The 24,148-nt window shown below is 37.0% G+C and overlaps 3 protein-coding genes across 3 annotated transcripts; all 3 read left to right on the top strand.

Annotated features, from left to right (window-relative positions):
* The first annotated feature begins 5,237 nt into the window (after positions 1 to 5,237).
* Positions 5,238 to 13,571, top strand: LOC103931354. The gene is made up of 10 exons (XM_009340820.3): positions 5,238 to 5,500; positions 6,545 to 6,605; positions 6,712 to 6,959; positions 7,064 to 9,684; positions 9,879 to 10,003; positions 10,132 to 12,024; positions 12,167 to 12,215; positions 12,317 to 12,570; positions 12,688 to 12,795; positions 12,959 to 13,571. The coding sequence occupies exons 3-10, from the start codon at positions 6,767 to 6,769 to the stop codon at positions 13,179 to 13,181; spliced, it is 5,466 nt and encodes a 1,821-aa protein (XP_009339095.2). The 5' UTR covers positions 5,238 to 5,500; positions 6,545 to 6,605; positions 6,712 to 6,766; the 3' UTR covers positions 13,182 to 13,571.
* Positions 13,572 to 15,681: 2,110 nt separating this feature from the next.
* On the top strand, positions 15,682 to 16,801 carry LOC103931356 (protein Asterix). The gene is made up of 3 exons (XM_009340821.3): positions 15,682 to 15,842; positions 15,944 to 16,044; positions 16,577 to 16,801. Exons 1-3 carry the CDS (start codon positions 15,702 to 15,704, stop codon positions 16,641 to 16,643), a joined length of 309 nt encoding a protein of 102 aa, XP_009339096.1. The 5' UTR covers positions 15,682 to 15,701; the 3' UTR covers positions 16,644 to 16,801.
* Positions 16,802 to 16,954: 153 nt separating this feature from the next.
* LOC103931355 (UDP-glycosyltransferase 83A1-like) lies at positions 16,955 to 19,469 on the top strand. Its single transcript, XM_018643540.2, has 2 exons — positions 16,955 to 18,256; positions 18,365 to 19,469. The coding sequence occupies exons 1-2, from the start codon at positions 17,728 to 17,730 to the stop codon at positions 19,249 to 19,251; spliced, it is 1,416 nt and encodes a 471-aa protein (XP_018499056.2). The 5' UTR covers positions 16,955 to 17,727; the 3' UTR covers positions 19,252 to 19,469.
* The last annotated feature ends 4,679 nt before the right edge of the window (positions 19,470 to 24,148 follow it).

Here is a 24,148-nt window from a genome sequence, read left to right as displayed (position 1 = left end):
ATGCAAAAATCTTTTTTTCTTTTTTTTTTTTTTTTTTGTTATAACATTCAATTTTCTTTTACTAACTATGGATGGTAATTTAGATAACCAATATATTTTGCACCATGTTATATATACCTATATTAGAAAAGAGGAGAACACAAATAAGAGAAAGAAGGTAAAATATAGCTACGCATAGTAAAATAATAATAGACTTCGTTTGTTTTTTTTTTTTTTTTTTTTGGTTAAACAACAAATTTTATTATATTATATGTTAGATCAATCATCGACGGGGTTTGAATCCGTGCCGTCATGCAAATAATCAACACTATTACACCACTATAGTAAAGGGCCTCTTGTAGACTTGTTTGGTTGAGTAAATAAGTACTGTTTGGGAAATGACTGAAAGCGATTTAGGATAAAATGTTTTTGAGTTCAAAAACACTTAAAGTGCTTCAAGAAATAAACTCCAGTTACGTGTTTCTTCCAGGAAGCAGTTTGACTACTTTTTTATGATTCAATTGCATTATTATTAATGATTAGTTTCAAAAACATTTTATTACAAAAAACACTATTAATCATTTTAAAAACACTTCAAAACGAGCTATAAATGGATGATGTGGTTGGATGTTTTAGAGTCGAGACAAATGAATAATTGCTTTGATACAAATAAGTGTTTAATTGGCAGATAAAAAGTCAATGTAATTTTCTTTCAAATTTTATTTAATAATTTTGTTTTAATTAGTCTAAGGCATTTCATAGTTAAAAAAAAAAAAAGAAAGAATTTAAAGGAGTTTCGAAGCCATTGGTTACAAGATCCTTTTGCTACATACATAAAAACATCACGTCAAGAATTTATGGTTACTTGTTTAACGATAAATTCATACACATACTTGATTGGTCTATCGTAAGTATTTTCAATACACAAACTCAAGAGAATACATTTTTGCCACCCTCTTGTGAATGTGATTTTTATATCCTTTCGATACTCCTAAGATAAAGAACTTAAAATTAAATTAGGTGTGTAAATAATAGACTATGATATTTTAATTTTTATTTTTTATTTTTTTTGTTTGTGAACAAAAATTGTCTTAATTTACTATATGATGTTTTGAAATCACTTTAAGCATGTTGTAAGCTATTGTCTGCTTGAGTTAATAAGGCGCCTCACCAAAAAAGAGAGATTATTGTAAAGAGGCGATTACACTTTTGTCCACGTTTCAACATTCACAAATCACACTACACATTATTGTAGACTTGGAGTTATACGGAGGATGAAAACAACCTTTTCCATTTCGACAAAACCTATCTCTATCAGTCTATCTCTTCTATTTGATTTTTGTCTCCAAAATGGATTCATTTCTTTCAAGAGATTACGATGCAAAAAACTTCTTTGATGCGATATTTGTGATTTCCGAATAAAATAAAGTTGAGAAAGATAAAGAAAAAGAGACAATTATTGGCAAGTACAATTGTTTGCATTAGGAAAAAAGTAGTTTAATTGGGGTTTTCGTGATGATTCAACATTTGCTGCAACTTACACAGAGCAAGCCCTTGTTAGAGACTTCAATTCTTTTTACTGCTACTTTACTGGTGAAGTGATGTCATATCATATGAGTGAATTATATAAATTGGAGGGAAATAACAAGTGTTCTTTTTGTACTTTCTTTACGGTGAGAGTCTCTCAATACGAGGGAGTGGAGGAGTCAAAGATTGTGCGATGTACCTTCTCATTTGGATTTTTTTACGAGCGAAATTCTCACTTTACCATTTTAAGTACCGTGAAATTCGTATTTTGCTGGGTTTAATTTTTTTTGTCTTACTTTCGTATCTAAAGTTGTGATATACTTTTAAAATCGTACTTCTGTTAGTTTAGGACTTATTTGGATGTGCTTTTAAAATGATTGAAAGTATTTTTAGATAAAATGTTTTTAGGTTCAAAAGCAGTTTAAGTGCATTCTATAAGAAGCATAAATTATGTGCTTTCTATAAAAAGCACATTTCAAGAAGCATTTTAAGTGTTTTTTCAGGATTTACTAACATTTTCACTAAGGATTGTTTCCAAAAATATTTTCACCAAAAACACTTTCAATCATTTTAAAAGCACATCCAAACGAGTTCTTAGTTAATCTCTAGACAAGTTTTCATTTTAAAAGCACATCCAAACGAGTTCTTAGTTAATTTCTAGACAAGTTTTTCGTTAAACAATGACATGGTAGGCCTTTGGCCCACCACAAAAAAATTTTAAAATCATGAAAAAAGTTTGGGCGATAAAAACATCATAAATCTAAAAGAAAACTACAAAATTGAAAAATCTTTGCTTGCACTTTACAATCCCATCCTCTGTCTTTTATGGGTGGGCACAACATCCTCTGTCTTTTATGGGTTTGCTGGGTTTGTTATTCAATTTTATATCAATTGAAATCTATTTTTTTTTACCTCTTACCAATTCGAAATTTCATACCAAGTTACACTAACATTCTAAAGTTCCAAACTATTTAATTTCATACTTTTATTTTTAATATTAAACTACTTAAATTTCAATTGAAATCTACTATCAAACTATTTAAATTCAGCATTCAATATGCATGCAACAAAAAAAATATATATATATTCGGTTCAATTTGGGATTTCCAAACCATGAATATATAATCCTAATTCTCGTACCAAAAAGTTATTGATCGATTCGGATATGTATCCCAAAAATTTATGTATTATCGTTTTAAAAAAATTTCGGTATGAGATCAGAATTTTTGGCTTGGGTTGATATTTTCGGAAAAAAATTTGGTAGTGGTTTGTCTAGAAACTGACGCTAGACGACAAAAGATCTGGCTGAAACCACTACCACCTAATTATATGTGTGTAATTAAGAGACTAAATTTCCTTAACAAAATGACTACTTCACGGTGGCAGTCCAAATAAATCAAATCAAAGTCAAAAGAACATATGAGGAAGTGCACAAAAAGAAATGAAAATGTAAAAATCATTTTACTTCTTTTTTTTTTTTTTTTTTTTGGTTAGAAAAATCAATTTTCTTTTACTAACTATGGATGGTAATTTAGATAACCAATATATTTTAGGAAGTCATAACAAAATACTCTCGGTACAATTTACTTTTAAAGAAAAATTACACTTTTACCTTTTACTGGTACTATTTACTCACATTCATTTGTTATTTTTCATTAAAACTAAAGTTTTTTTAGACTTTTTATTAGTTTTTCTTATATTTTACACCTTGTTATATACATATATATATATATATACCTATACTATAAAAGAGGAGAACACAAATAAGAGAAAGAAGGTAAAATAAGCTACAATTAGTAAAATAATAATAGACTTGTTGGTTTTTTTTTTGGTTAAACAATAGATTTTGTTAGATTAGATGTAAGATTAGCCACTAACGGGGTTCAAACCCACACCGTCATGCAAGGGCTCAACATTATTCCACGACTGTAGTAAAGGGTCACTTGCAGACTTTTTTGGTTGAGTAAATAAGTACTCGTTGGGAAATGACCGAAAGCGATTTAAGAGAACATGTTTTTGAGTTTCAAAAGCACTTGAAGTGCTTCCAGGAAGAAGTTCCAGTTACGTACTTCTTCCAGAAGCTGTTTGAGTACTTTTTTTAGGATTCAATTGCATTTTTATTTAGGATTAGTTTCAAAAACATTTTATCACAAAAAACTGCTATTAATCATTTTAAAAACACTTCAAACGAGCTTTAAAAACACTACAATGATGTATAGTGTGATTTGTGAATATAGATATATCTATCTATATCTAATTTTGCTTTATTTAGGATTCAATTGCTCGAGTTAATAAAGCACCTCACCAAAAAAGATAGATTATTGTAAAGAGACGATTACACTTTTTGTCCACGTTTCAGCATTCACAAATCACACTACACATCATTGTAGACTTGGAGTTATATGGAGGATGAAAACAAACCTTTGCCATTTCTACAAAACCTATCTCTATCAGTCTATCTCTTCCATTTGATTTTTGTCTTCAAAATGGATTCCTTTCTTTCGAGAGACTACAACGCAAAAAACTTATTTGATGCAATATTTGTAATTTCCTAATACACGAAAGTTGAGAAAGATGAAGAAAAAGAGACAATTATTGACAAGTACAATTGTTTGCATTAGGAGAAAAAGTAGTTTAATTGGGGTTTCCGTGATGATTCAACATTTGCTGCAACTTTACACAGAGCAAGCCCTTGGTAGAGACTTCAATTATTTTTAGTGCTACTTTACTGGTGGAGTGATGGCATATCATATGAATTATATAAATTGGAGGGAAATAACAAGTGTTCTTTTTGTACTTCTTTTATGGTGAGAATCTTTCAATACAAGGGAGTGGAGGAGTCAAAGACTCTGCGATGTACCTTCTCATTTGGATTTTATTGCGAGCGTAGTTTTCACTTTACTAATTTAAGTATCGTGACATTCGTATTTTGTTAGGTTTAATTTTTTTTGTTTCACTTTTATACCTAAAATTGTGATTTGCTTTCAAAATCATACTTCTGTTAATTTAGTTAATCTCTAATCAAGTTTTTCATTAAACAATGACCTGATAGGCCTTTAACCCACCACAAAAAAAAAATTTTAAATCATGAAAAAAGTTTGGGCAATAAAAACATCATAAATCTAAAAGAAAACTACAAAATTTAAAAATCTTTGCTTGCACTTTACAATCCCATCCTCCTCCTCCTCCTGTCTTTTATGGGTGGGCACAGCATCTGTTATCGGCCCTTTTTTTTTTTTTTTTTCTTCTTCGAACAAACAATATTATTTATACTAAGTCAGCAATAACGTGGTTTAATTCGCCTTTAGTAAGAATTGAACCTAAGACTTGTCACTTACAAGTGAAGAGGAATACACTAGACCGTAGTACTAAGTGAGTGACATATTTATGTTTCTTTTAGTAACATTTTTTTATATTAACTTTAAATTTTTGGTGAGCCAAAGACTTGCCACATCATTGTTTAACGGAAAACTTAACAACTAAACTGAAGGAAGTATAATTTTGAGAGCAAATCGTAACTTTAAGTATAAAAGTGAGATAAAAAATAAGAACATCAAAGTGTGAATTATACGAATACTTGAACGTAGTAAAATAATAATTATCCTAAAATTTATCATCATGCAGGCGCCACACTCCATAATTCCACGTGGCAGAATATAATTCCAGGAGTACCTAACTCTCCCTCTACCCTCAACAACTCTTCAGAAATACCCACCCGACGCGTTTGCCAAAACGCCTCCCTTTCCCTGCACCCAGCTTCGGATCCGAACCACCCAGCTTCGGCTGCCGAACCTCGGTTTTGTCCCTCAGTTCGTTGAAAATTTTGCAGTATTTCGATCACTCTCTCTCTCTCTCTCGCTCTTCCCTTTCTCTCTCCCTATCTGAAGCTGAAAGACACAGTCCTCTCTCTCTCCGATTCGAACCCTAACGCTTCTCAATCTGACAGTCTCGGAGGATCAGCTTCCAGCTTCAATGGCGGCCGCGCAGCGTCACTGTGAGTTTCCCCATTTTTTTCTATCAAAAAACCCTAATTTGCTCTCCGCACGAACCATCTCTGCTGGTAATTCAAATCTAAGCTAGGGTTTTGGCATGCCATGGCTGAGCAGCTCCGTCTGCTTGTACAGTTGAAGTGTCGGTGCTTTGCTTTCGATCTTATCTGTTTTTGCTATAAATGTGGCTTTAGCATTCCTTTTGGTTGCTCATAAATGGACCGGAAAGGAAAGAATTAACAACTCAAATTTTAAAACTTTCTGTTAGTTTTTAAAATTTAATTTATTACAATGAAGCATTTTGGCTGGATTAGTTTTGTGTGGTTTCGTATGAGAAATTCCGGGAAGTTTCGTTCTTTTGCCTGCTACTTGCATTATAGCCAGCCAATTGGAGCAACAGGTTATAGTGTCAGATTTGGGTTGGGTTGATGGATTTCACATATCTGACTGCCTCCGGTTTTCCCCACTTGACGATTTTTCGAGTGAGGTGCTCAAGAGGGCAGGGAACACTGTCGATTGTATATTCCTTTTCACTTGTTTGTATGACTGTTGTTTCTGTGAAACTGTCTTTGATTTTAGTTAATGCTTTAATGTGTTATCATAGGATACACAGGTTTGTGTTGTTTACATATAGGTTTGAAATCATTGCTGGATAGCAGTCCATTTCCCCACCATTAAATTTACTTGAGAGTGGGTGAACTTTATTGACCTACCTCACGGTGTAGTTTGTTAGATTGACCAATATTTATAGGAGTGTAATGTAATGAGCAAACCATATGAACTCGTCATGGAATTGAAGCCAAGTTTTCTCAATACAAATATACATGCACAAGATAATAGAGTATTCTGAAAAGGGTCCATATATTGCAGTCCTATAGTGCAACTTAATCAAACCATATGAATTAGAGATCTACCAAATATCGGTTCTGGTATTTTGATTGGGAATTTTTTTAACAGGAATTATCGTGATGGATATCTGATAGCTGTTATTTTCCCTCTAATACATGATGTACTTGATGTGTGCCTAACCGTCACATGGTTATATTCAGGATAAGTAGTTTGGGCGGGGAACATGGCAGTTGGATTGGCACTAAATTATATTGGAAAAAGGTGTGTTTCTGAATGGGATTTTGTTTGGTCGAACTTAATATGATTTTCTGGTATCTTAGAATTGTTGGAATATGGTAGCTCTGAACTCTATTCATATTTTTTGTAGGTAGTATTTTTCTTAAAAGAACATTAGCTGCTGCAAATTTGTGGCTGGATTATCTATGCCTGGAAACGAAGTTGGAGACAGGGTCCATAATTTCTTTGGCCAAGAGAACTTGTCACAGGGTCAGCATCATCCTCAGGCTGTTGACGGGAACTGGCCAGGACTTAGCAACAACCTGTGGGTTGGGGGCCAGAGACAAAGTGGAGCTCCTGTTAATTCAAGTTTAAAGAATTATAATGTACTGCAACCAGGTACTAGTCATTTAACTTCTCGATTACTATAAGGTTGTAATGGTTTTTGTGTTGCCTGAGCCATCACCTCTTTCTAAACATCTCTATTCTTTTATTACGAACAGATTCGGAGAGAGGGCATGGGGGTCAGCCGTACCATGTGCCTCATGGTTTGAATTTTATGCAATCAAATGTGAGACCCGAGTTTGGCAGAGCTCAGTATCAAAATCAACAGGCTAACCTGAATGGCTATGCTCATGGGCACCAGATGTTTAGAGCAAGGCAGAATGAAGCTAACTTTTCGGGTGTGGATTCAGAATCTGATCGGCAAAATTTAACATCTAGAGGCTTGCCGGTACATGAATCACAGAGAGGAAGTGGCCCTGAGCATAAGAGTAATTCGGTGAGATTAGAAGCTTCAGAATCTCCAATTGGTTTTGATTTTTTCGGTGGTCAAGAGCACATGAATGGTCCACATCCCGGCATGATGCAGTCTTTGCCTAGGCAGCAATCAGGGATTAGTGACATGCAGCAGTTACAGCGACAGGTTATGTTCACACAAATTCAAGAATTTCAAAGGCAGCAACAACTTCAGCAACTAGAAAGGCAACAGGTTTTTGCAAATCAGGCTTCCTCCATTACAAAACAGGATGCTGGTAACCACTCACCAGCTCTGATCAATGGTGTTCCCATCAATGAGCCATCTAACAATCAATGGCCACCTGATCTTCTGGCTGGTAACACAAACTGGCTACAGCGTGTTGCTTCTCCTGTTATTCAGGGTGCATCTAGTGGACATGCATTGACCCCTGAACAAGCCCACACACTACGCATGATGGGTTTTGTTCCTCAACATGCTGATCAGTCTCTGTATGGGGTTCCAGTTACTAGCACAAGTGGCTCAACAGGCTCATATCCTCATGTTCAAATGGATAGATCGGCAATGCAGCAGATGTCGGCAAGTAATAATTCCTTTCCAGGTAATCAATATTCTGCATTTCCAGATCAGGTTAGCATGCAAGATGGATCTCGGATTTCTAGACAGGATTTTCAAGGCAGGAGTATGCCTGGGCCTATTGCTGCTGAAGGTTTGAATAATGGGTTTAATTTGGAGAACTTGAATCAAGGAAATCCCCATCAAAGAAATGAACCCGTGGAAGAATTCCAAGGGAGGCCACAACTAGTTGGATTTTCAGAACCATTGCAAGAGAAAGCAGTAACACAAGTTGCATCCGCACAGAGCGTGGCTACACTAGATCCAACTGAGGAAAAGATTTTGTTTGGTTCAGATGACAATCTATGGGATGCCTTTGGCAGCAGCACAGATGTGGGAATGGGAGGTTCCACTGTGTTGGATGGCACGGAAAGTTTTGGAGGACTTCCTTCTCTGCAAAGTGGGAGTTGGAGTGCTCTTATGCAATCTGCAGTAGCAGAAACTTCTAGTGCTGATATAGGGCTACAAGAGTGGTGTCCTCCAAGTTTTGGAAATCAAGAACCTCCAATTGTGAATCAGCAGCGCTCAAATGTTGGTAATACTCGCAAACAACAATCTGGTTGGGCTGGTAACAACTTGCACTCTTCCTCCGACTTGAATTCTAGAGCTTCTCCACACTCTGCTGATGCCCATAGGACGAGTACGACTGCTAGTTTTTCTAATGTTCAGGGATTTCAGCAACCAGGACCCAAAACTTCGCATGAACGAGGTGAGGTCTTTCAGAATGATTCTCCTCAGAGATTTGTTCATCAGGTTCCTGAACAAGGAAGTAAATGGTTGGATAACAGTCCTCTACAAAAGCCGCCTGTAGAAGGTAGTCATTCATCAGGTACAGAAATAAATGCAAATAGCATTTCAGGTTCCTGGAACCGTCAACAAAGCATTTCGTCAAATAATGGTGATGGCCAGCCGTTCAATATGTTAAATGGTAGGAAATTTATGGAATCTATGCCAACAGATATGGGTAATAATCTCAAAAGTCATGGGAATCAAATTTTATCACGATCAATACCAGGTGGTGATCGTAAGAGAGGCATCCATGAGGAAATGAGCCATGCTGCTGGTATATGGAAGGCTGATTCTGTTCAGAATTCAAATTCTGAAATGGAGCATGCAAAATATCCCATTGGAAGTCCACAGATGAATAGAGTGGGTTCAGCCACAAACAATATAGGGAAATCAAATTCCAGCAGTGCAAGAGTCAACCACGAAAGCCAGAAACAACTCACAAACAATCATGAATTCTGGAAATCAGTTGATTCTCAAATGAACTCTCAGGGAAATGAGGTTGAGAGGAAAAACCAGCATCATCTGGATAAGAATCATCTAATCTTGGAGTCATCAGGGAACAATGGCTTAGAGAAGAGAGCAGTTGAGATTCATGATATGGAGAATGTGAATAGAAAAGAGAATTCTAATGATACTTTTTTCTCTAATGCACACCACCCTGCTCCAATTGGTGGTTTGAAGGAAACTGTTGCCTCTGATGCTGGTGATTCATTTGCTTTTCCGGGAAGTAAACAAAAATCATCTAGTAATGCTGCTCGAAGACCCCCTGCAACTCGCAAGTTTCAGTATCATCCAATGGGGGATGTGGATGTTGAAGTGGAACCATCTTATGGAAAAAAACATGTGACACATTATTCGCAAGCTATGTCCCAGAATGTACCTCCAGGTTTTAAAAGTTACAACCAAGGGGGGCAGTCAAACTTTATTGGTCACACTGATAGAAGTTCTATGGAAATTGAGAAGGTGATCAATTGTATTTTTTTTTTTTTTTTTTTTATATCTTTGAGATTGATGCCAGAGTTTTTAGTTTTGATTTTCTTGATTCATCTATATGTTTTTGCTTTAGGTCTTCTTATTTGATTTTCTTTCTTTCGTAATCCTAAAATTAAAGTTTAGTTGACATTTTCTACCCACTTGTGCGTTTACCTGGTTGTCAGGGTGATGCAAGACATTTAGATGAGACACCTTCCAAAAATTTGCTTCCAGGTTTTGTACCAAGCACGTCTACTCCCTTTGACAGATTCCCTGGTAGTAATGCCCCAATCAAGGCTGCACCATCAAGGTAATTGAATAATTTTATCTTTGCTACCATTCTTATTTTTGCTTTAGTTGAATACTGCATATGTACAATGCATATATAGATAGATTTGCTTGATGATACGAGGCTTTAATATTTTCAATTCCTTGCAGTCAACATATGCTTGAGCTACTTCACAAGGTGGACCAACCAAGGGAGGGTGGCAATGCCACACACTTCACCTCTTCGGATCACAACACATCATCAGAGATGCCTGAAGTGGAAACTTCTGATGGATCTGTAGGTCAAATACAGAGAAAACAGTCATCTGTTTCTCAAGGTTATGGTTTACAGCTGGCTCCTCCATCTCAACGTACTCCAATTGCAGATCATACCTCATCTTCTCAGTTCTCTTCACAAGCAGTTGTCAGTTCATCCCCTGTCCATTCTGAGATAGGAGAAAAGGGTCGTACATGGTTGGCCTCGGCAGCATCTGCCCAGTCCTTGCCTTCTTCCCGTGAAGCATCTCAAGGTGAATTTAGAAACAATCTCTCTGGTACCTCAGGACAGATAGGGAAAAAGGCTTCACCGTACAATATTCAGGGAAGTTTTCCTACAGCTTTCAAATCTGGTTTTCCTCTTTCAAGAAGTCAACTAGAAAATCAGCACATGATTGGTTCAAGTGGACAAGCAACAGCAAGCCAGTCTGTGAACATACCTTTTGATAGACATGCTTTCCGATCGAAACAAATGGGTGATTCTCGTGACATATCTCAAACTAGCCAATCTGCCCTGCCATCAGTGCCAGATTTGTCTGGAAATACTTCGCAGAATAACCTTGCCTCTGCTTTTGCAGAGGCATCACATCTGAATGTTGCTGATCAATCCGGTTCACATGTTGCTGCCCTGAAAATCCCTGGATCAGATGTTCTGCCAGGCTCTCAGCCTTCTGTTGCATCGGGTATGTCCCATCAAGGTGCCATGTTTCAAGGGTTGACTAATGTATGGACCAGTGTTCCATTTCAGCAACCTTTTGTAAGTGCTGAATCACCAAAGCTCAATGAGCAAGATACCCGGGAAAGAGGGCATGGCTTGTCTGCCTTTGGTGCATATTCTTCGAACATGCAAAGCTTTGTTGGGAAAGAGCAACCATCCAATCTAAGTACTAGGCAACAAGCGTCACCTGAGAACATTCAGAATGCCCAAAATATCAATGTCTCGCAGGCAAAAGAATCCATTGCAAATAATTTGTCAAGCTCTGTTGCTACCCAGAGAGATATTGAAGCTTTCGGTCGCTCTTTAAGACCAAATAACAGTTTGGATCAAAGTTATTCCTTGCTGGACCAAGTGCAGGCTATGAAAAGTAAAGACGTTGATGGAAGTGATCAGAGTGTGAAGAAGTTGAAAGGTGCAGATTCTGGTGTGGAGACTCAGCAGGTGAGTCCCCTGGGAGGATCACAACCACCTTATGGATATAATAGTATGGTAGGAGATTCATCAGCTGATCATACTTTAGTTCCCTCTGGAGATCCTAACATGCTTAGCTTTTCATCCAAGCTTGGGGATACTCGAAATTCAAATGCATCTAGTCACAATATGTTTGCTTTTAATCAGAAGAATTCCCAGAATTTCTCTAGTAGTAATGCATCTTCTCTTAGAGGTGAACAGTCTCAAGTTAGCCCCCAGATGGCACCATCCTGGTTTGAACAGTATGGAACCTTTAAGAATGGGCAAATATTTCCAATGCATGATACACTGAGAACCACTATGAAGGCTATGGGACAACCTTCAGTTGCTGGAAGGGCAGGTGATGATCTGCATCCTTCGGAATCAATGGAGCAAGCAAGTGCTGCTTCTGATGCTAGTAAGCTTGTTACCACCCCGCAGAGTTCAGCTCCCGTACCTATTCCCAGGGAGCAATCACCTTCACCTCATTTATCGCATTCTGATGTAGCTGATCAAAGTTTAATTGTTGAGAGACCAATGAAGCGTAAAAGTGCTACATCTGAACTCTCACCCTGGCATAAAGAGCTGACCGAGCTTCCCCAAAGGCTTCTGAATATCAGGTGGGTTGCTTGACCCTCTGCTCGATAACTAAAGATGCTCCATTTTAACTTTAGTTTGTTTGTTATTTTTATGTTTCAGGGAAAAATATTAATTTTTTTTTCTTTCATGAATTTCTAACATATGGAAGGTTTATACTTACAGTGCAGCTGAAGCAGACTGGGCTCGCTCAACAAACCGACTGGTTGAGAAGGTTCGTTTCAAGTTCACCCACTAAGCTCACAATTAAGCTTTAATGTACTGTAATTCTATTTGAGAGTTCTAATTTCTAATTGCTTCATATTGGGTTGATAGGTGGAAGATGAAACTGAAATAACTGAAGATGGACCGCCAATACTTAGGTCCAAAAGAAGGATAGTCTTGACTACACAGCTTATGCAGCAACTGCTTCGCCCTCCTTCTGCAGCAGTTCTTTCTGCAGATGCTAGCTCATGCTATGGGAGTGTGGCTTACCTTGCATCTAGATTATCCCTGGGTGATGCTTGCAGTGCAATCTCCTGCTCTGGAAGTGATGCTCAAACTCCATCGCCTCTTGACAATATAAACCTGTAAGAGTTGTTTAAAATTTGTGTAAAGTTTTCCATTAAGGCAATGAATTGATGATTGGTGGATTTTGCATTATTCATTGCATTCTAACATTCAGTCTTTCATTATATGGTTTATAGTTTGCCGGAGAAGCTTAGAACACACAAGAAAATCGACAATCAAAACTACTCAAAAGTTGTGGAAGACTTTATTGATAAAGCAAGGAGGCTGGAAAATGATTTGTTGAGGTAGCCTCCACAACCTTTTCCTTTCCTTCACGCCTCTGTATTTTATTACTAGTTTTGACATTGTAGTTAACTTTAATCTCTATGTTAGATACTAAATATTATCATCTTATCGTTCTTATGTATGCTCTCTCTCATACTCTGGTGTAATCTTCCATTCATGCAGACTGGACAAGGGAAGCTCAATCTTAGACTTGAGAGTGGAAAGCCAGGATCTTGAGAAGTTTTCTGTTATCAATCGTTTTGCTAAGTTTCATGGGCGGGCACAAGGTGAGGGGCCGGAGGCCTCATCGTCTTCTGATGCTCAAAAATCCGGTCCCCAGAAATATGTTACCGCACTTCCAGTGCCTAGAAATCTGCCAGACAGGGTACAATGTCTTTCACTTTGATTATTAATTTATTATTTTTCCCTCAGCCATTTGTCTCCACCTCCCTTGTGATCCTCTTGTCAATTATCTTTCAACTTATTTATTGGGACATGGTTCGCAACAGCAGTTGCACAAATTGGAATGTAGGAGAAGAATGAATTCTAGATTGTCTCCTTTAATAGCAAAGGAGACTTTTAGTTCTTTTCACTATGGGCCATTGACGCCATTTTTAAGAAATATAAGATGGTCTCTGTATACTCTGAAAGTTTAGAAAGGAACTGCGATGCCCCATCAATTTTTTGGCTAAGGGGGGGAGGATAGAACCGCAGTCCCATTACTCAAAATTGTACACACTTCTATAATTCATGTAATCATGTATTCTCGTTCATAATCCTAAGCCTGTGAAATCCATTGATTGAGGTCTTACAACTGGGATTTATGAGAAGAGGGACTCTGTGGTCTTAAGTTCTGAAATCAGTTGAGAAATTTTGCCTTGATTTTGGTTCAGTTGTGTAAAAGTCAACGGGCAGTTATTTTTCTTGGTAGTTTATGACGTCCACAGGAGGCTTAGTAAAATGGGGTAGTTGAAATTCTGCTGCACCGCTCTCGTGCTACTAGTTTGAGTGTCAAAAGATTACAATGGTGTCTGGTTGTTATCCTTTGATCAGTTGTATCATGAAATTCACTTCTAACGGTGAAACAACTCCAGAAGAAAGTTTGAAGCGCCGTTTAAGCTCTTTATTAATATGTTAGCTTTGTGTACTGCATACATTATGTTGGTTTCTTCTTTTGTTTTACTTTCACGGCTGATTTTCGCACTCCCATTTTCTTCGAGTGCACTCCTCCCTACATTTCTACCCTTTGGATTGAATAAATGAAATGAGAATCAGGGGACAAAAACAAGGGGAGGAGTGCAGTTGGAGAAAATGGAAGTGTGAAAATCGCCACCCTTTGGAAACGTGGCCTTTCTTTACTAGATGTTTTGCTTCCTTTATCCTTTCATGTGTGTTTTAGCACTTTTAGAGATTTCAGCACACTCAACGTCCGCCATTTTTGAAAATACTGTGAGCAAAGTATCGTGCTTGCTGAGTTGAAGCTGGTCCATTTTGTACTTGTTCTATTAGTTTGTGTGTTAAGCATTTGTTATTGCATAATGTTGAAACCCTCGAGGGGACCTCGAGGGAACTGTGCATGTGTGGAGTGTGACTCATTGCTAGGCGAGCGTTGGCCTGAAAGGATTCTTGCTTGTATCGTTGAATGGTATGCTATGTGACATTCAGTGTACCGTGAGTATATTATTGAAGTTTGTAGGATAATTCTAGCTGAATTTTAAGATTTGGATGAATATTTTGATATTTTTCGAAGGATATATGTGTTCGAACATGCATCTGGAAATGTGTCTTGTTATGGTGTATCAAACTTAAACTTTACCAAATATATGTTATTTTGACTCACTGCTTGGAGAAGAAAAGGATGCATATTGCTTGGAGGCTTGGAGCATGTTTCAGGAGTGCTTCGTCCCCCGTGGGTTGACGGGTTGTTGGAGCTCCGAAGCATGACCAATAAGAAAATACTTCTTTCACTATGAACTAACAGTTATATTTACCAAATTCCTTCACCTTTGACGGCCATTAGCCGGAAAAAAGAGGCTACACTCGACTGAAAATTGCAGTCCGGCATTCCAAGCACCGGTTCTCAGGCAATTCCGAGTGAAAAGACCGAGACCAAACCAGTGAAGTTGCAAAAACTGTTACGCCAAGGATCGGTATTGCAATCGACCTGCACTGAATTTCATCCTGTAGCCCTTTCTGCCCTTACTCGCAAAATCGAGCGTATGCGTTTTTCTTCATTTGCAAGTAACGACGGATACTTCGGAGGAGCATCAAAACTTAACCCTAGCAGTTCAAGAGAGCTTGACATGCACTCCCTTCTCAACTTCCGCAAATATATCAACCAAGCATATTACTTGGTTGGGGAAAATTGTGTTTTTCTTGTCACATTAAAGGTTCCAAAACTTATACACTTACCATCTCAATTCCGATTTATGTAAATTCACAAACATCTCATATGAACCACCACAAGGTGAGCAGTTGTTGGAAACGAATTATAGGTTCATATTTCACATACCATGTCTTTGGTTCGATTCATGGCGCAAGTAATCATACGATGATGGTCAATGGGCTAAAATGCCTATATGTATCTTCCCAAACCTTGAAAATGGTGGATTGGTTGAATTCTACTCGAATTCTATATAACGAACAACTTTGATGAGAATTCCTCCTGAGTCAAAATTCTTTTCAAATCCAACTCCTCGTGAAATCAATTATAAAATGTCAATTTTGGTTGATCTTCCCAACAAAAATTTTGTTTAGGCTCTGTTTGAGTGAACCGTGTTTTCCTTTTAGTTTGGGTCCGTATACATTAACAGAAAAACCAAACACGACCTAATAATTTCTCTGTTTTCCTCTTCACATCCAACGTTCCAAAACTCGCGCGAGAGCCAGAGATCCATCAGATCACTCGCCGATAGAGAAAAGAGAGATGTCATCGACGGTGAACGACCCGCGCCAGCCCTCCGCGGCGAAGCGCTACGTGCCGTCCGCCGTGCCGCCGCAAGATCTTCCAGTGGATTACTCCGGTCTCATCGCCGTCGTCTTCGGCATCGCCGGCGTCATGTTCCGCGTCCGTACTCTCTTTTTCTCTCGATTGCAATTTTGCTACTTTTGATTGGAATTTGCTGATTTTTGAGGTGTGATTAATTATTTGAATGTATCAATTTGCAGTACAAGTTGTGTTCTTGGGTTGCGATTATATTCTGTGCTCAATCGCTGGTGAACATGAAGAACTTGGAGAACGACCTCAAACAGATCTCCATGGCCATGATGTAAGTTCACAATTTACTTTTTACTTAATTACTTAAAATTTCCTTGTAATTTCTGCATGATTACCGATTTACCAAAGCATTTGAAATTTGGAAGTTGTAAATTTCAGCTTTAGCTGAAAAATAATGACTCTCAGCATGTTTGGAAGTGCTAAATCGCTTTTCAGATATACAGAAGCGCTTCTGACAACGTTTTACTGTAAAAGTTAAATGCTTTTGAGTTAGAAGAACCCTGGAACTGCTTTCTAGAAAACCACCTACTTCATGAAGCACTGGGATTTTTATTAAATTTTTTTACTTGCATTGCATCTAATAGAAGTGTTTTCAGTAAAAGCGCTTATGGTCGGAAGTGCTTTCGAAAGAAGTAATCCCAAATGGGTGTTGTGTTAGGCTTAAGACTTAAGTGCTACTTGTATTCACCATAATTTATGGGCTGATTTTATTATTCTTGAATGGACGTGATGCGATTGTGAATTTTGTCATGTGTTTTGTTCTAAGATCTTTCCTGTTTCATATGTTTTGTCTGACATACCAGGTTTGCTATTATGGGATTGGTAACCAACTACTTCGGACCTGCTCGACCGGGGACACAAAAGAGTTGAAACTTCTTGAAAGAGAATTGAGATGTAATGCTAAGCAGTTTTGCTTTATCCGATTATCGTTTTGTTTTTCCTAGATGGAAACTGTCGTTTAAGTTTGATGCCATCAATTTTAAGGGATAGTGTGCTTCTTATATCAATTCAATTGAAGTTTTTAGTTATTTCTTGATCTGCAGTCAATCTCTCTTTTGTTGCTTTTTCATGCTAATGTTCCTTTCGATCTCAATGAGCTGGGCTTTATATAGGCTAAGAGCCGTACTATGGTGAAACTGGTTCTGACGGGGCTCCTAATAGCAGATGAATTATGTAAAACTAACTGGCAGTTTATGTTTTGGGAATGCATTACATTGTAGCAGAATTGGCTTAGGGATGCATATTCGTCAAACCATTCTATTGTTTGGAATTGTCTGCATATTTTCAATGCTATATCATCATATACCTTGGGATTATAAAGATATGTAGAATCATGATTCCAATCTCTGGACGTATTTTGTTTATTTTTTTTACAATATGTATCAGGTGACAGTGATAAGTTCCTCAACTGTTATAAAACGTGGTTGTCACAAATCTTATAGCAGTGGAAGGTGTGGCTGGCCTTCTGTTATATAGTTCTTGTTTTTTTGTTTTTGTTTTTTTTTTTTTTGCACTTTATTGAATGATAGTTTATAGCCAATCATTCTTGTACTATAAAACAGTTCTCTTCCTTTTGTGCCAAATCTTGCATTTGATTCAACATGGAATGTTATGGCCATCTCTCTTCGTGCTGGTCCCATGAATTTTGAGCTTTCAACATATTTTTCTGCAGAAAATCTGGAAGAGAAAATCTTCATCAAAGATGAATGACTGCTATTAAGTATTATTTATGTTCTTTCATGCAAAGATGATGTTGGTTTTTCGCATAACCAACGCCGAAAATGGATGAATGCTACTTTGAAAACTAATATATATTCCTGAAAATATTGCAATGCTTAGTGGAGCAGTCTTTCACTTTGAGGTTGTATACATAGAGGAATGAAATATTTTCTTCGTCCTCGCTTTTACTTGTGAGTTACTTTTCTGGGAAGAATTTTAGAGAGAGTGTGTGGAGATGGAACACAGACAGCTAACTTCCTCCAATCTGGAAAGACCAGATCAAGAAAAGGCTACCCATGTTGTACTTGTTTCATACCCTATACAGGGACATGTTGCACCATTCATAAAGTTGTCGTATCAACTTGCCAGTCGTGGAATAAAGGTCACACTTGTGGTAACAGAGTTTTTACATGCACGTCTGATGGCTTCCCAGCCGGAGTTGGATGGCGAGCAGTGTGATCAGGTCAGGCTTGTCGCTGTCCCTGATGGGTTACCAGAAGAAGATCCGCGAAGTGATGAACGCAAAGTGGGTGAGAGTATATTCAAAGTCATGCCTGGCCATCTGGAGAATTTGTTAAACAAGGCCAACCTGGAGGGTAATCAGGTGACCTGTATCATAGCTGATGCAATTTTCGGTTGGGCTTTAGAGTTTGCTGAGAAAAGGGAGATTAAGTTGGCGATGTTCTGGCCATCTACACCTGGAGGTTTGGCCTTGGCACTCAGCATTCCGAAGCTGATTGAGGCCGGGATTATAGACTCCAACGGTATGTAATTAAGTCTTTCAAAGCTTGAACTACATATATTTTAGCCTTTCTACTGTTGGCTAAAGTAGAGAACTAATTTTGTGATATATTTGAAAATTGACTTCACAGGAACTCCAACACCAACAATGAAGGGGAATAAGGTTCAACTGTCACCAGACCTGCCACCACTGACTGATGGTGATTTGGTGTGGAGCTATCCTGGAAACCAGATTGCGCAGAAGATGATATTCCAGAGCTTATTTTCCATTCAACAGAACTTAGAAAAATGCTGCTGGATTCTGTGTAACTGGTTTCATGAGCTCAACCCCCTTGTTGGTGATACAATCCCAAACATTCTCCCACTTGGTCCATTGCTTGCAAATGGAAAACCTGCCGGGACCTTCTGGCCGGAGGACTCTACTTGCTTAAGCTGGCTGGACAGACAACCTCCCAGATCAGTTGTTTATGTTGCATTTGGCAGCATTGCCAAACACAGCCAGCACCAAATTGATGAATTAGCTCTAGGCCTTGAACTTCTTGGCCGGCCATTCTTATGGGTTAACCGATCAGCGCTCACCAGCGGCTCTTCTTCCAAATTCCCAGACGGGTATGAAAAGAGATTACCGGCGAGTCATGGAAAGATGGTTCCCTGGGCGCCTCAGGAGAAGGTTTTGGCTCACCCATCTGTTGCTTGTTTCTTAAGTCATTGTGGGTGGAACTCGACCATGGATGGCATCAGCACGGGCGTCCCAATCCTGTGTTGGCCGAATTTTGCGGATCAGTTTTACAACCGGAGTTGCATCTGCGACGGCTACAAAGTCGGATTATGTTTGAACCCGGATGAGTATGGGATTATTACAAGGCATGAAATCGGAAGAAAATTGGAAAATTTGATTGCTGACGAGGGCATAAGAGGAAATTCAATGAGGCTCAAGGAAATGGCTGAAGAGAGTTTGAGGAAGGGAGGGTCTTCTGCAAAGAATTTGGAAAGCTTCATTGAACAAATCAAACAATGAGGCATATTAACATATTATCCCAATGTTAGAGCATAGAACATCTGCATCTAACGTCTTGAGTTCGATTCTCCCCCTTCTTCAATACCGATGGTATAAAAATAAAATAAAAAATAAAACAAAACCTAATCTTGGTCTCTGTTTAAAATGCATCCTTCAGCCTTACTTGGCTGCCTTTATTATTAAAAAATAAATTATCAAATGGGATATTGTTTTAGACACACAAAATTAATGTCATTGTTAACGCGCTCTCAAATTTCACATATAAAGGTCCGGCGTAATTGTATTAGTGTAAGCAAGATATTAGTTTTGTGTATCTGAATGGTGTTCGCATGTTGTGGTGCTAATAAGATATTTTGTGTATCTAGAGAGTACAATTTGTATTGTATGACATTGGTACACTACAGCGGTGATGTCAGGTGTCAATAATGCATGACATTGGCACGTGCTAATAATATAAGGACATGTAAAGAAAAATTAACACATGTTCTTATATTATTGGCATGAAACGGTTCCGCAACGGTGTACTGGGGATGTTAGTCAAAAGAGCACGGTTGATTATCGTGGCTTTTGGAGATTTAATGTGCGATTTGACCATAACTTACGTGTTTTCCTCATAATTTCAATGTCCCTTCATAGGTAGAAGACTCTCTTCACTTATTCAATCTTTTTTTCATCTTTGATTTTGGTAAAAAAGAAATCATTAGGGTTCTACAAAGAAAAAAATCAACTGCATACACATGTTGTTTTTAAATTTTTCTTTATGTGTAGTTGTTATCATTATTATTATTTTTAAAATATGATCAATTGGTGGCTTAAACACAACAATCCACTCTTCTGAGAGTTGCGAATATTCATATAGGCATTTCAGCCTCCCTTTGACCATCATCATGTGAATCACACGCGACATGAATTGATCCCTGAACAAGCCGCATAAAATACATGCCTGGAATTCATCTCCAACCACTTCTTTATGTGTAGTTAATAATTAATGCATGAAGTGCTTTTTGAATGAATATTTTATGACCAGTGGTCCATGAAATGTCCATCTCCAATTTTCAATGCCAAAATCATGAATTTGTGTACATTTATATCCTATAACATTGAAAACAAAAATTGTATGTCATTTCAACCTTTTATCTCGTCAAATGTTGGGTCAGATGAAAAATACATCATGTCTAAGTTTTTATCAATTAAATTATTGAAAAAAATTTAGACAATAATGTCATATAAAATATAAAAAAATTTCAGTTCACTTGCTATTATATTTATGTTAAAATATTGGAAGAAACTAAAAAAATTAAGGTATAATACAAAGCAAAACCCACCGTGAGAATACTAGCTTACACTTAATGAATTTTTTTTATTTTATCGTTAAGTTCTAGTCAAATAATCTTTACTTTTTTGACATATGCAGGTTTTCAATAACTCCTTCACCTAGAGAAACTTACCTAATCGGTGAGAATTCAGAAGCCTTTGGTTTTAGATGCAAACGTTGAGTTTATACATCTTGAAAAATACGTTTTCGATAACTCCTGTTTGCCTTATGACGTAATCATGCGCCCTTCATATTTGCTTATATTTGTTGTGACAGTTTTCTCAACTAAAAAAAAATCTAAAAATAAAATTGATGTCCTTTTTGGTGGTTTTAAAAAATAATTAGTATTTCTCCAATTGTTTGTTTTTAATTTCTTTTTGGTGTATGAAATTTTCTGGGTAAATTACATTTTACCTCCCAATGCAATTGCAATCTCATAGAGTATGTTTAAATATTTCAATTCTGCACACAAACTTATATTTAATTACAATTTTATATATTCGTCTTATTTTCTACCAATTCTTAATTGCCTACATAAGGTCCCACTCTATTTCCAACTAGACTTCCACAGACTCACAACCCAAATAAAAAACACACCCTTGTCAATAACCAATTTAAAAATTAAATTAACATAATTTTTTTGAGTTCTTGTTCTTGGGCTGATGAACGCCGAAACTTTATGGGTTCTCTCTTCTTGTTCCCGTCATCTTATGCACATGCCACAAATTCTGTCTTGAATTATAAAATTACTTCAATCCAATATTCATTCATCGCTTGCAGATGGTAGCAATGGTGTGGCAGTGCTAATGAGTCCTAGCAAGAACATGGTGCTCGTTCAGGATCAGTGTGAGAGCAGAAGAAGGCTGGTTCGACAACGGAAGGGGACTTGAGCATCATTTTCCTGTGCTTCTCCATTTGTCTATCTTCCTTTGCTTCCCCATTTTCCTATCAACATCAATCGTGACTCAAAGTAGATACAGAAGTTTGAGGGCGATCAGAATGTGAATCTATATTTGCATAATAAGAAAGAAGAAGGTGGTCAATTTGTCTAGGCTCTCCTCATCCCCAAATCTCCAATTTCGTAAAAAAACCAAAATCCTATAATTTCTCAGCAAGCAAACCACTCCAAATTTATCGTCGTCTAATCATTTAATAAATGCAGTTTCCGTAACATCGAAAACATGTGGAAGGCGGGATAGAAGTTTTGGCAGATTAATTAACTAACAATTGTATGAAATTACAACTAAATACAATTATACAAGTTTTGGTATGAAGTTAAAATGTTTTGAAGATGTTGTATGAGATTAAAATTACACCCAAACTCGAGGGTGCAAAATATAATTTACCCAAATTTCTTTGTCATCTATGTCCATTTGGTGTGCAAATTTTTTGTATTATAGGTGGGGTGTCTCATTACTTGTCATTATTCTTTCATTTGATGTTCCACTTCCTGTCAATCTACTGATCCAATTTCTTATGGAAAACGAACGAAAATTGTATGTATCATATATTAGTGTGTATTTTGTTGTCGCAATAAAGATTGTTGTTATTGTTTAAAAAAGAAAAATAAAATAAAAGTACAAATAAAATGAAGATTAGGAAGGGACTTTCGCAGGGCGCTGTAATAAAGAGAAAATCTTTATACATGACCAAATATAAAAAGAAAATGTAAAACAAACTTTTCGCATGCGCTCATCGCTTGTAGAAAGGCCAGTAAGAATTATATATGAGATAGGGAAAGCAACATTGATTTATATATAAGGATTACAGGAGATAGGGTTGGGCATAACCACCCGAACAACATCGGCAACTTGGTTTGGTTTGATTTGATTTGATTTGATTTTTATTATTTTCAGTGGTTAAACCGAATCGCACCGCCCTTAATCAGTTTGGTAATCTGTTCCCAAAATTCTTAAGGTGCAATTAATCGAACCGACCCGCATACATTTAATTTATTTTTTTAATCATAATTAATATGTATAGTAATATAAATGGTTAATTATTTATGAGTTACCGTGTTTTTGCCACATGAAAACAAAACCTAATTAGTTTAAGAGTCCCTTTGCAGAAGGACAGGGAGACCATTTGGAGAAGGCAACAACTACTACTTTGGTGCTCTTCTTGGGCTGCTTCATTTGTGCTTTCCTTTGAGCAATCACTCATATCGGTTTATATCTTTTGAGAGAAATTTGTCATGTATTTTTGTCTTCACACAAACCGAGAACTGATCTAAACCAACCTGCCAATGTCAGTTAACGGACCAGATCGGTTTTAGACGCAGCTTGGTCGATTTCAGTTTGTAATTTTGCCCAACCAACTAGATCGGTTTGGTTTTGATTTTGGCCCAAAATCAACCCATGACCATCCCTTGGAGGGCAATCAGAGTCGCGTGGGCAGGTGTTCATCATCTATAGAAAACGATATCTAATGCAAAACTTCCATGGTTAGCTTGGATTCCAAGGGTACATAACCTGCAAATGTGATTATGTCCAAACAGTTGGGCCTAATACGTACAACCCTTTACTTTCATTAAAAACACAAAAATACAAACCCCCATTCGGAAAATGATAAAAACATACTAAAGACGAAAAGTGATTCCTTGTTCTTGCGTTTACCTCTTTTTCAAACAAAAAAGTATCCCTCATTTTTAGAATTTAGTAGGCAACATAATTCCTAACTATATTGAGTTGGATGAGCAAAAATTGAAATTTATATGTGTTGTTTTCCACTTAATTTTTTTTTTAACAACGATTTTATCTACACTAAAGGGGACGAGAGTAGACTTAGCCTCACAATGGACTAGCAATAATGTGGTTCAAATTCTCATTTGGCGAGAATCCACCTTAAGACCTCTCACTTACAAGTGAAGAGAAATACCACTAGACCGTAGTACTTAGTAGCACCTAGGGATGACAATTTAACCCGTCAAATCCAATCCCTGCAAGTAACCGATCCAAATGGTTCGATTTCGGGTATAAAATTTCAAGTATTTTATGGTTATGGGTAACCGTTTGGTAAATTTTTCGGTTTCGGGTTCGATTATGGTTATTAGGGTATCCGTCCCAAACCCATACTTGAAACCGAACCATTTCATCTATGAATAAAAATATACAAATATTTATTATATGAAAAGGGGTTGTTAATAATCATGCATTATTAAATATGAAATTAATTATTTACTTTTATATCATTAATAATAGGAATTATATGCTTATAATTTTTAAGAGTGTAAATGTTTTCTTAGTAATATAAATTTTTAATATTACTTATTAGATGCATTGTATCAATTGTATTAATAATAGCAATTTAATATCATTTTTTAATATTCTTCATTTAGTTAATAATATAAATAAATATATAAATATCATAATGGGGAAAACCGTTCCCCGATCAAAAATCCGTCACTTGACGGGTTCGGCTATGAGGAAAACCCGTTCGAGGATTCTACGGGTTTGGGTTCGGGAAAAATATACAAATTCGGGTATAGGGATGACACATTCAAACCCAATCCGACCCATTGCCATCCCTAATGTCACCTCCTCTTTAACTATGCCAATTTTATTCCTAGTGCGTTAGCAAATG

This window comes from the organism of the source record quoted next, unplaced genomic scaffold, assembly GCF_019419815.1.
Source record: "Pyrus x bretschneideri cultivar Hongxiangsu unplaced genomic scaffold, Pyrus_bretschneideri_v1 Contig3, whole genome shotgun sequence".
NCBI lineage: Eukaryota > Viridiplantae > Streptophyta > Magnoliopsida > Rosales > Rosaceae > Pyrus > Pyrus x bretschneideri.
Note: the sequence above shows the minus strand (reverse complement) of the source record. Positions and strands in the feature narration are given on the sequence as shown.